The sequence below is a fragment of the Apteryx mantelli genome, chromosome 3 (assembly GCF_036417845.1).
Source record: "Apteryx mantelli isolate bAptMan1 chromosome 3, bAptMan1.hap1, whole genome shotgun sequence".
In the NCBI taxonomy this organism is placed as follows: domain Eukaryota; kingdom Metazoa; phylum Chordata; class Aves; order Apterygiformes; family Apterygidae; genus Apteryx; species Apteryx mantelli.
Genome location: NC_089980.1, coordinates 87,959,154 through 87,972,060, shown reverse-complemented (window position 1 = coordinate 87,972,060; position 12,907 = coordinate 87,959,154). Strand labels below are relative to the sequence as shown.

The 12,907-nt window shown below is 40.6% G+C and overlaps 1 protein-coding gene across 1 annotated transcript in view; it reads left to right on the top strand.

Moving 5' to 3' along the window:
• The first annotated feature begins 8,875 nt into the window (after positions 1–8,875).
• LOC106489616 (coiled-coil domain-containing protein 162-like) overlaps positions 8,876–12,907 on the top strand; it is a 30,704-nt gene continuing 26,672 nt past the window's right edge. The window contains 2 exon segments of the mRNA XM_067294587.1: positions 8,876–8,912; positions 11,414–11,552. Of these exon segments, the coding sequence (XP_067150688.1) occupies positions 8,876–8,912; positions 11,414–11,552 (176 nt within the window).

The following is a 12,907-nucleotide window of genomic DNA, read 5'->3' as shown; positions in this document are numbered from 1 at the left end:
CTTGAATAAAATAATAATTCTGAATTTATTTAAAAAGCTTCCATAACTGTTTACTGGATCTGTCATACTGATTAAAATCTTTCTTGATGGTTATCATTATTACAGTTTTGAAATCACATAGTTAAGATATTTGTAATGTTGTACATAACCTTTTTAAAAAATATATATTAATATAAAATGTTTCAAGTGCTTTGCAGTATTAGTGGTACATGCATGGTACTAAGAAGAAAATGTTCTCTCATTATAGGATGAATTTCTGAAACTCAAAAGAGACATTATTGTTAAATATTTTTATAAGTAAGTATCTCTGATACAGATGTTTAATATATAGTTAATATATAGTTAATATATATCTTGTATAGACATTTATATTATGACATTTAGTATAACTAATACAGACATTTTAGACAATGGCTAAAACTCTTATTCTGAGGGCATCTTTTTTACATGGATAATACAGCTTATGAGTTTCTTATTTGCAAACTCAGGAAAAGAAGAACATTTTCAATGGTTTGGTAGGATAACAGTAGAAGCAGTACAAGTCATCTTACTGGAAGGGTAGGAAATATGCCACTTAGCTTATGTATGAGGAGAAAGAATTGATGATGGGATGGTGAGTAGAGTGTGGAAATGTCAGATAAACATCCTCAACACAAGAGGTAAGTTGCAAAGGAAATAATCTACAATAGATCACAGAAAGAACTAGTGGTGATGTAATGTCCTGTGAATTCAGTCTAGTTGGTAAGATAACTTGGGAGAAACTGGAGTTTCAATTAGAGTTGGACTAGATTCTATTTTTTAAATCCTGCTTTATTATGTCAATATTCAGTATTCTATAGTCTTTATTCCCAGCTAAGTTTATGTTTCTAGGAGTTTTGTCTTGAACAAAATAGCATGAGATTGAATCCTAGAGCATGTGTGCCAATAAATTAAGGGGAAAAAAAAAAGCAAACAGGCAATTTCTAGTTTATTTTTTCTGAGGAACAGGCCATGTTAACTTGACTTACTGCACTAGACTAGTTTATACATCACCTTTCTGCTGAAGTGCATAACATATTATGAAGCCGTATAAGGGTTATATGTTCCAGTTCTTTTCTGTCAAAAGACTGGATAAGAACCTGCCATGTGGCCAGCATCCAGGTCTCCTCATATAGCCAGGTGTGCAGAGATGCATGTGAGAAGGCTGGGGAAAGAGCATGGCAAATAGCTAGCTGCAAGCAGGGCAGCTGGGTTGGTGAGCCATATTTTGCAAATGAGGTAGATTCCTGTCTTTGTAAGTAATGTCTGTTCCATTGTATAGCAGTATAAGCTGTAAAAGGGAATTTCTGCAGCTCACCCTTTGGCTTCACAGGTGAATGTAGACCAAGATGACTATTCTTGTTCCCCTTTGCATAGCTTTGTGTCACACTACAGATGCAGACTACCTTTAGCCCAACTACAATGTACTGAGTATGCAGGTAAGGGCAGACTGATTAGTCTGGAGACAGCTTGCAGGTTGGAGCGGGGTTTTGTTGGAGTGGAGTTTCAGTGCAGCTGAGTGATTACGAAATCTGACTCAGGGTCACACTGTCAGGTTTTAATTCCCAGTTCTGCAATTAACTCATCATGTCACTTAGTTCCTTCCTGCTTCAGCTTCCCTATTGTAAAGTAAGTATCAAGAGCTACCACAAAGCGGTTGCTGGATTAATTTATAAACATTTCCAAAGCACTGTGAAGACATCTGTCTGATCAGAAGTGTTAAATCTAAAATTTCCTTTGCCTCGTAAATGCCACTATCATGTTTTTTTATCCCTCTGGTTGTCACAGTGCAGCAAAATTGTCGTATTTATAGCTTATAAATTTTGTTGTGGAAGATGCCAAAGACGTCCATACAGAAAGAGATTAGGCTCAACAAGAGTAGAGCTTATCCGGACAGATGACATGCTGCACAACACTATATATTTTAATTATACCTTTTCAGCCTGAACCAGCGTGTGTCCCAGCATGCCCTGAGAGGTCAGCTCATTGCATACTACAACAGCCTAAGAAGTTTGTTAGATGATTTCCCTGTCATCAGAGACAAATACTTTATAACTGGACTATCTCAAGAAAAAAAAAGAGGAGCAAGACTTAAAGAAATACCTTGCAGCTGATCCCAGGTTTGTAACATCTTTGAAAATGTGTTCCTGGGGGCCAGAGTCCTCAGTCAGTGGGTATTGCCAAGTAAAGGTGAGTACATGTTTGTAAGGATGATATTCCAAAGGTGCCCTGAGCAGTGTGTTCTGCCAGTGTTCGGGCAAGTTTCATGGATGGAGGATGTGCACAGTCAGAGTCTCCTGCAAAAGCTGGCATAAAAGAGGGAAATTTTTTAGAAATGTGCTTTCCTCTAATCCCAAGACTGCATGGAAGGAGGAAACAAATAGGAACTCTCACTTTCAGGATGTAAATCCTCTACTTTAATTATTAAGTCTATGTAGTAAGGGTTGTCTTACCCTTAAATTTTATTTAAGAGTTAACTAAAACCTGTTAGTAAATTAGATGCAGGAATGTGACTTGTCAGAAGTTAGGAATGGAGGCGAAGGGCACACATCAGACTAGGGAATGACCCTGTATCATTTGCTCCTTTCAGAATGGATATTTGTTTGCCCATATCACAAGGATCTCCTTCCTCAAAACTTGTGGCTAGCAATGCAAGCCCTTATGCTGACTGTCTGCATATTTGCAGTATGCACTGTGCAAGTCTCTGGGCTCCCCAAGCACAGCACCAGCAGGCAGATGTTTTTAGATGTGGAAGTAGTCACCTACTTCACTGATTTTGCCCTTGTTCATCTTGTTTCCCAGCAATAGAGAGGCTCAGCAGCAAACAAAGAAAAGAATTATTTATTCAGGTTCAAGCAAAAGCTTTAGTTCTTGTAACAAAGGCTGGGAGTGTGGTTAAAAACCAAACAAATCATAAAGCATGATTCAGCAAGATGCTTGACAAGAAGTTTATTACCCCCTCCTTGGTGTTTAACTGCATGTCAGCTATAGGTTTGAGGAGATACACCAGCCTTGGCCCAGCCCTTCAGGTTTCCGGTTTCCAGGGAGCAATCAGGATGCAGGCCTTTTTTCTTCCTTTTATTTATCTACTTTTATTAAGTGTTGTCTAAGGCATTGTATTTTGGACTCCAGTCTCAGATGCCCTCAGAAGCTTTAAAGCTCTATAATATTCTGCATGTTAGAACCTATAAAAATGATACATAGGCCATTTGTAACAGGTTTGTTGTTAGCTTTATTGTGACACTTCTCTGGACACAGTAACAGAAGAGATAATAGTAGGCTTAGGAGCACAGCATTTTACTACACTTACCTTTCAAGGTGAAGCTCCCCTCCAGCCCCAGTCCTGTCAGCTTGGAGGTTCATGGATCAGGCAGTTTCCATCTCCTTTGCTGAACTCACTTTGGAGTTAGGACCAGGAGTGGTTAATTGTCATAGAAACTGTTTTAGTTGCTAACCTAGCATACTAGCAAGATTAAATCAAACATGATTTGCTTGCTCAGAGGAGGTTAGTTTGGGTGCAGGACCTATGCTTCTCCAGTTCATGCAATGCACTACTTGCTACTCTTAGTTTCATGGGACATCTAGCAAGGAATAAAGCCATGGTACGTTTCAGAAGTTGTTATCTTGTGACAGAGAAAGACTTTCAGAGCATTGACTCTGGTGGGATATTAAACATACATACGTACAGCAAGTCCTAGCATTATTCACCCTAATCAGATACTGGCTTTGCCTTTGGACTTGTAATTTTTCTAACTAACTAACAGCAAGAAAATATTTCAATACCCTAGAATACTTTATAGGCTTATATTACACTTCTTCAAAAATATTCTGGGGATAATATAAGCAGTTATACATTGTCCTTTTACATTGTAAAATGAAATGTCTGAGCTAGAAAAAGACAGAAAACAAACATATATACACGTGCATCTCCTTTTGTTTTTAAGATGGCCCTGAATTTTCTGAGGTTCCCTTTTATCCTCCCCCTGCGCTTAGATGCCTGCCTGCTTTTCACCACCGGTTTGTGACCCAGCCAACAGTCACTTTCAAATCCCTTGCTATTAGCCTGCTGCCTTTATGCATTCGGTAGACGAAAGAAGCTGAGAGCAAATTCATACCTACTGCAGACATTTAGAAGTGAAAGTGTCTGGAAGGCAGCTTACATGGGCACCGCTGCAACACACAGTTTGCACCTGCCCCTACACAGGGCACAGAAGTTACCATTCACCCTAGACGGTGAACTTAGAGAACTGCAAGAAGCAGTAGAAAAGGCTTACTCAAAAACGGCTCCTGTCCTTTCACCCTTCACCATCTACCCCGTCCATGCTTTTTTTTTGTCCCCACTTTATCAATTATTACCAGTTAATATTTCATTTTCTGTTGTTTAACTGATGCTTAGAAGCACCTTGTAAACAACAACTGTCAATTAGTTATGATGAAAGCAGAAATTTGGCTTCCATCTTGCCTGCATTAAGAGGGTTAGAGCAGGACATTAACTCAATTGCTTTCTTATCTCCTCAGCTAATCTTGGTGCCTGCATTTGTGGCTGCCAGGCACTTGGAGGGCAAGCAGGTTGCATGATCCCTGCACCTCCCTCCGAGAAAGGCCTGCAGCTGCGTGGGAGAAACGTGTCTACCAGGGAGGTGGCTAGTTACAGTGGGGGTAATGCAGGGAGGATAAAGACTGGAGGGGAGTGAAGATGGGGAAGAAAAAACATGCAGTGAAGAACACGAGAAAAAGGAAAGAAGAGGTTCTGAGGGAGGAGCAGAAGTAGTGAGAATGGGAATAGTTATATATTTTTTTTTCAAAACACTTTTCATTATAATTGTCTTAAAACTCTGAAGGAAATACCTGGGAAGAAGGTCATTAACATCAATAGAGAATGTTTCAGAATTGGATTCTCCCACCTAACTTTAGACGTCTGTATCTGACTAGGCTCCCCTGATAACCAGGGGGTGCTTTAGAGGGCTGAGGCTCCTGACCTGTTTCAGATTCTTGTTTTAGGATGAGATGAACTGTGTCCTCGAAGTGCCTCTTTCTCTCTCCAGTGACCTGGTGAGCCTCAGGAGAGTTGCTCGTATTCTAAACATCCACATTTGGTGGTCCAACGAACCCCCATTTTTCCTGATTTTGCTGTCCCCTGGCACAGATCCAGCTGCTGCGGGATGAGGGGAAGGCTGTGGATAAGTACCCTACTTAGCCCACCTTTGCTAGCTTACCTAAGCATTAGTGGTATTCCTCAGAAAAAGGCAGAAGCACTCAGGTGCAACAGAAGTGTTAACTCACATTAGATAGTAAAAGCTTCCCTCAGCAACTGCTGTCTTGAAAGTAAATATTGGAAGTAGAAAGAAAGGGGAAAACATAGAGTTGTGTTTTTTATGCAGTAGTACCATCCTGTCCCTCCCTTCCCCCAGCCTTTTTCTTTGTCACCAGATTTTGCACAGAAAACTAGGCCATAGCTCTTATCTATACACATTTCAAATGTACTAGTCACTATGTAAGCAAATATAGCGTACCGGGGGTGGGGTGGGGTGGGGTGTGTTTTTTAGTGTTTTTTTATGTGAGGTAGAAAATCTTCTTTATCCAGGATTAAACTGTTTTAGCTGTTTCTTGAGAGATGGTTTTCCAAACCAGCTGTGTGACATGGGGGTAAGCGGCACCTGGGCTCGTCTGCACGCAGCCAGTTGTCCTTGTTTTCTGTCTGAAAAACGTCTGTGCCACATGGTAGCAGGGCCACATGGCGCTGGCCCCCTTCCCGAGCACGGCTATGGGGAGGCCACCACTAACACGGTGTGACTATGCATACATACTGACATGGGGAAACACACCGGTTGTGACGGACTGGCTGAAAGTCTCATTCACTTAAGTCTGTGAAGATGAAGCACATCTGGACGGCATGTGTGCTCCTGCCCTGGGAACAAACTGTAGTTGCCCTGCTTGTTCTCTCTCTGCTGATACGGTTTGTGTGCTGTGATGTGAGATAGAGGAAATGAAAGCAACACCATGTGAATACTAATCTCAGCCTGAAAAATGTCACTTGTGCAGTTTCCTTGGGTACAATTTGCGCTCATCATTCTTGTGCAAAAGTTAGTCAGGAACAGCTGGTTAAACAAACCCTGCCCAAATCAAATTCCTTGCTTACAACACAGAGTATTTAACCTTTCATTACTCCATCCCACCCAAACAAAAGGTCTATTTTTTGCATTCAGCCTTGTTTTTTTTCCAGAAAAAGAAGAAAAAGAACCTGCAAAACTTACTTCAAAATGTGTTGAATTTAATCTCCAAGATGAATTTATATCTCTGTATGTACTAGCTGTATATTGTCCTTCATCTTCATCTATCTGGAAACAAGAAACGACACATTGTGTATAAAAATGGGAAAATAAATTACTCATGTAACAAATGTTGTCTTTAATATCTTCTGGCAAGAAAAGTGGTCTGCCTGCTAGTAATTGCACAGAATATTTTAACGAATATTTTTAACTGTAAAGACAGTTACAGTTCTCACGTTCTGTATGGCAAAAGTGTGTGCACAGGGTTAAGAGAATCTTAATGCCCTAAGGACAACATCTCACGCCCCTGTTTTATAAATCACATGCTTTGGTCGCCATTTTGGGACTAGCTTCTTTTTAGCATGGCTTGGAAGTGGTGCTCATAAATCAGCACTTCAAATTTTTGAGAATGACAAAAGTCAGGAAATGAAGCAAAACAGTTCCTCCCTACTTCTTTGCCTCTCACATTAAAGAACAAGGGGACAATTCTTCAAAACTCATGGCAGCTTCCCACAGATGCTGAAGGGCATCAAGGCTCCTGGGGTTTGCGAGGATTGGGGCTTCCCAGTGCCTTGGATGGGGCAGTTATAACTTTGCAGGATGGCCATTGAGCCCTCCTCTTGGATGATGGTTCTTCTAGAGCATGTTGCTGAGCACATCTGCATGCCTGGTCCTTTGCGTGTTAATTTTTAATAATTGGTACTGTTTTGATAACACTAGGGCCATTAGAATAAATGACCAAACTGAGCTTGACTCAAAAGTGCCTTTGTAAAACTCCTAGACTGACCTGTCTTAGGACTTGGTTGAAAATCAACTGGAGAGAAAATTTCTCTCAAATTCAGCAAGTTTTTGAGGTCAAATGTTTGAGCATTTGAGGTCAAATTTTACACCTAAAATAGTACCTAGATAATTTTATGTCTAAAATACACTTGCTCCAAATCTTAGAGGCAAATCCTATGTCCAAGTAAGAGTTTTATCAAACTCTTTAAATATATTCCTGGGAAGTGACAGAAAGAAATAAGTCCCCAAATGATAAAGATCTCTCAATTCTTGCAATAACTCAGGTCATTCCAACCTTGACCACGCTGTTTGCTGTCTCCAGATGGACGCACCTTCCTTAACTTGTGGTTCATCCCTCACCCTTCTGAAGTGCTGATTATGTTCAAAATGCTTCCAGAGAAGGTCAGTATTTCTAAGACAAAGAGATTTTGTCTGGGTGCTGGCCCACCCAAATTTTTCATATGTATTACAATTTTGCTTGTCTTTGGAGATAGGAAAATAAACATCAGTGTTTTTAGTCTGGATGTAGCTAGAATGAGCCACTGATGAAGTAAGTTGCTGAAACGTGCCTGACGGGAAGGAGAGAGCTTCTGGCCTCTTGGTTTAGAAATAGAAACAGGACTAAAAGGAAAGGAAGTATCTTTTAATGTAAAGATCAAAAGTAGTTAATAGAAAACCCAGCCACACTGTGTTGTTTTCCTATATGTGAAAGTATTCCCCAGTCCTTACCCATCCCGCCAGTTTATCGGTATTCTCCTGTCCCCGTGTACACAGAAGTGACAGGTTGTAGACCTTTATGTCCTCTGGCTTATTTTTACCTCTTCCTTCCAGACTGAGGAGGAAGGGCAGGAAGAAGAAGGTGCTTGGGGTGGCTGTGACAGTGAAGGAGCTGGATTTGAAGGAGGGGAGAATGTGAGGGGAAGGAAATTGCAAGAGTTTTCCTTGTGCTAATTTCTCCACCTCCTGTAGAGCAAAAGGAAACAGACTGGCCAGCAAGAGCTATATATCTAGATTTGAACAGTAAAAAAGGTGTTTATATTGGGATAGCAGTTTCTAACCCAGAAGTTGTGGCACCAGATGGTGCAGTGACAGCTGGGGGTGGTATTCAGAGCCTGAAAGAAATTCAGTGATGGATGTTAGTATTTGGGGTTGTGTGCCCAAGAGGAGCTTCTGACTGGAACTAGTGCTGCCGTCACAAGTGCAGTCAGCAAGGACCACTGCCCTGGGAGCCCCCGTGCCCTCTTTGGGAGGTCTCATTTTGCACCAGAGTGGTCTAGAGTGGTGAACCAGAGCGTGTCCTGCCAGCAGGTAGCAACATCTGTTAGCACTGCAGTTCCTCCCTCAGTGTGAAAGTAGATTGGATGTTAAAACATAATTCATCAGTGAAGATACAGTTATCTTCTTTGGGTGCGTGCATCACTAGGGACAGCCTAAATGTTGAGGCATAGTCTGAACACTGCTGCTGACAGACTTCAAAGAGCACTGCAGTCATAGCATTTATTCAGACAGATTTGCTGCTTTAGTGTATTTTCTTAGGGCCTGTCATCTTAATAGCATCCTCTATGCATTTATCTTGCATGCAGGCTGCTCTCAGAGCTCCCCACCTGAGCCTGGAAATTGTTGGTGCACTTCATGACATTGTTTCCTATCTATCTCCTGGGTTTTGCTCAATTAGGAAACTCACCAAACTGTTTCTATGCCTTAAACCCAGAGCCTCTGACCCCAGACTGGGGGGGGACTGAAAGGATTGGTAAGTAACAAATATTACATGTTTAAGGTAGTTTTCTCCGGGTCCAAATGAGCATGAAATGCTGATGTTGAGGCAGAAACAAAGAGAGTTCAAAGGTGAGGTAGATGTTCAGTGACATAAAAAGTCATGAAAAAAATCCAGTCTTATTTTTCATCTTCACTGCTCCATTTTACTGGTGGAAGACCATCACATTTCAGGATTGTGCACACAGCGTCACAGATCTGTCACAATATCACAGAAAGGCAACATACCTACAGGGTTTAGAGGTCCTGCTCCAGAAGGGAGCAGAAAACATGGCCCCAAAATTGCTCTTCCACTCTAGAAAGTTTCTGTTAAGCCATCTGTTTAGATCATGATGATTTTGTCTTTACCAGAAGATTAGAAAAGGCAAGCTTTGTTTCCTTTAGTAAATCTATCACTTGATTCTCTTTCCAAAGGATAAAACAGATGAAATGTATGCTGTGTCCTACATGAACATGTGTTAGTGCAGAAGTAGTATCAGTTTATACAATAGATTTGACCTGCTGTTCATGTTAAACTATACTGCAGGAGTGGGGTTTATCTAGCTTTACTTTAGTGGCCAGAAGTTAGGTATCTAACTACTAACTAGGTGTCTCTGGTGTCACCGGACATCTTCACTGGACACTGTTACAAAGACACCTTCAGAGGAGTTGCTCATCCCAGGCTAAATTGTGTTGAAAATGAGTGGGCTCAGTTCCTCTTTGGAGATGCCTATATTCCTCTAGTTAGTATTGCAGGAGCCAAATTAAACTTTATGCCTCATATTTAGGCAACAAAAGTTACATGAGATAATCCTATCCCAAGTGGCGAAATGCTCTTGGCAATGAAATGTTTTTCAGCCATTGGATTATTCCTGCAGTAGAATGAGATAGAGTTATGAAACATGGTGCATTACACATGCCTCCTGCTCTTTCTCTGTGTGTGTGTGTGTGCGTGCGTGCGTGTGTGTGCGTGCGCACACGTGTTGCCTGGTTGGACTGTTTTCATGCCACCTACAAATGCACACCTTTAGCTGTATGTTTGGCACTGCTTAAACACAACTCAGGAGTGGAAACTTTTCCTACACAGCTTCACTTCTGTCCTGGCATATTTTAAAACATTAATGAAAATTGGGTAAAAATATAAAATTCTTCAAGAATTGGGAAAAATGTATGAAAGACTATTTTTAGCTTTTGATGTGTCCAAATTTGTCATGTGGTCCTTCATGTATTTTTCTTTTTATATGAGTAAGATTTCTATTATCTGTTCTGAATTTAGCTTCTTGAAATTTCTCTTTAGAAGAGAAGAAAGGACTCAGTGAATCACAAATACTTGTTACAGCTTTTTATTTTAACACTGTGCTGATGAATGTCTAATTTGGAAGTGGGCTTATTTTCTCTAACAAAAAGCACTCTCTGTTCTGTGGCACGTGCTCGTTGTACCATTAAGTGTGTATCAGTAACTTCATTTGTATACGGCTGAGAAAGCTTACGTAAATTAGCATGTTTAACGAGCTTTGAAACAAACAAGAAGTCTGAGCTCAGTGATCAATGAGAACCCACACAACCAAATGTAGGAGGAATATTATATACAATGTATTTTAATTTCGAACATACCTAGAGCACATACCACACGTTTAAAACAGAAAATATGTGCAATGGAGTCCTCAGTACTCTGCTGTCTCTATAACACATTTTGTACAGACAGTTTAACTCTATTGTTCCTCACCAAGAGATCTTTTTTGTAGCTGTTGTTCAGAAATAATTCCCCTCTCCCACAAGTCAGAACATTTAACTGCCTTAAATGATGGCAGTCTCTGCAACCTGACAGAAAGAACATTGGTTTTCTGTAATAGGTGCATTGAAGTTAAATCACTTTTGTGGTGGATGCGTCTTGGGAGGCAGCCAAGTGCTATACACAAATTTTGTACAAATACCAAGTAAGAACAGGTGTCCTTATAACGTTATTGATTTATAGACACCCATTGCTTTAGGAAGTTTCATGCTTGGATTAAAAGAAATAAACAAACTTCAGAGCCTCAGCAGAAAAATATTCACTAACTTGCAGAATGGGGCCCTGATAGTATTTTATTGAAATCATTTGGAGAAGTTGTCCCTATCCCAGACAAGCTATCTCCTACCAGGTAATAACTAATTTAGGTCTTTAGAGTGTGTAAAATGCCATTTCAGGACCTGATTCTGCACCCTTTTGACAAACTTGATAATAATAATCTATAAGATGGAGTCTAGCACTTCCCTTGTTGGCATTTTATAATAATTGGCTTTTTAATGGATGAGGATAACAAAAGAACCATTCTTCTGAGATACTTGTAACTTCACTCCTATGCCTCTTTCTCCCTGTCCTTACTACATCCTCATAATTCTCCAGCTGCTGTAATCTGTTTTCTTAAAGCGTGTTTTTGTAGTGTGCTGAATAAGATGTAAATGCATTCTTCTGCCTCCCAGGGGAAAGAGGAAAAATGAAGAAAGTCATGATGTGCAAAACAGTTGGAGGGAAAAAGAAGTTATAGAACTAATGTATTTTATGTGCATTTCCTCACACATATCTGGTAAACTTATTGTTTTTGGACCTCTAGGATCTGAACTTCAAGAGATACAGGAAATGATTGACAGCCTTCAGAATCCACTGGATACCAGCGAAGTAGCCCAGCTGCTAGCTGTTCACAGAGAAGTCGTGTTTCTACAGTTTGATGCAACAATTAGACATCGACTACGGTAGGAGCTACAGCCTGCCAGGGGTGGGAGTAGCAACTAGCATTTTAGAAAATGCTGTTAAGGGGCTTCCTTTGTTGATAAGAGAGAAAAAAAGTAGGGAAGATTAATTTAAATTTTGTCTGTGGTATCTGCTCCAAGATGATGAAACGTGCCTTGTAAGCAGAGAAATGTACTTCCTGCCAATTTCCTTTCCCCCAGAATTGGTAGGAGTCCTCACAGGAATTTCAGCAGAGCATATCTGAGTACAGCTGTTCTTTGTCTGAGCATTATCACAGAATCACAGAATCACTGAGGTTGGAAGGGACCTCTGGAGATCATCTAGTCCAACCCCCCTGCTCAAGCAGGGTCACCTAGAGCACATTGCACAGGATTGCATCCAGGCGCATTTTGAATATCTCCAGAGAAGGAGACTCCACCACCTCTCTGGGCAACCTGTTCCAGTGCTCTGTCACCCTCACAGTGAAAAAGTTTTTCCTCATGTTAAGATGGAACCTTTATGTTGTGATACACAACTTACTAACTCAGGGAGGTTGGTAGCTGCCAAGGAGGTATACTTATGAGTGCATCGTTTTGTTTTGCTGCAGGAGCTACATGCGATTTTACATTTTCTCTCTCAAAGAATACTTAAGAAGCAGGTACAGGATTCCCAGGACACTCAGATCTAGGTTTGCCTGCCTGTAAAATGTTATTTACCCCATTATAGAAACCAAACTAAGATTTACTTTTCAGGACTTCCTAAAAATTAACTGTTTCCCTTTTCTCACCTCTCTCCCCCCATGTATTCTCTGTTGATAATGATCACAGAGTGGTTTGAATTACATATGGATTATCCTCGGCAGAACTGAAACAAGGGTAGGGTATGCAAAAGCAAAGGAAATTCCAACTCTCCTCCCCTCCATAGATTAGGCACATGTCACATTGTGGCATGATGCAAGACCAGATTTTTAGGTATAATAGAAGTCTGTTTTGTGGAGCAACCAGGTTGGGAAGTCCACCAGAGGAAAACAACTCCTTGACTTGGTTCTGAGTAATGCACAGGACCTAGTTCAAAATATTACAGTTGGAGCTATTCTCTAAGAGCAACCATAATGTGCTTGCATAAAATATCCCTGAAGGGACAGTGAAAACCAAATAAATATCACCATAGCTGAGCTCAGCTTCAAAAACCAGAACTACATAAGAATGAGAATACTTGTTGGAAAAAAACTAAAAGGATTAGCTAGGGGAGTTAAATCCTTGCAGATGGCATGGAGACTCTTTGGGGACATACTGGCGGCACAAAATAAATGCATAGCACATGTGAAGAAAGACTTAAAAAAGAATAGGAGGATGCTGGCATGGCTAAACAGCAGGAG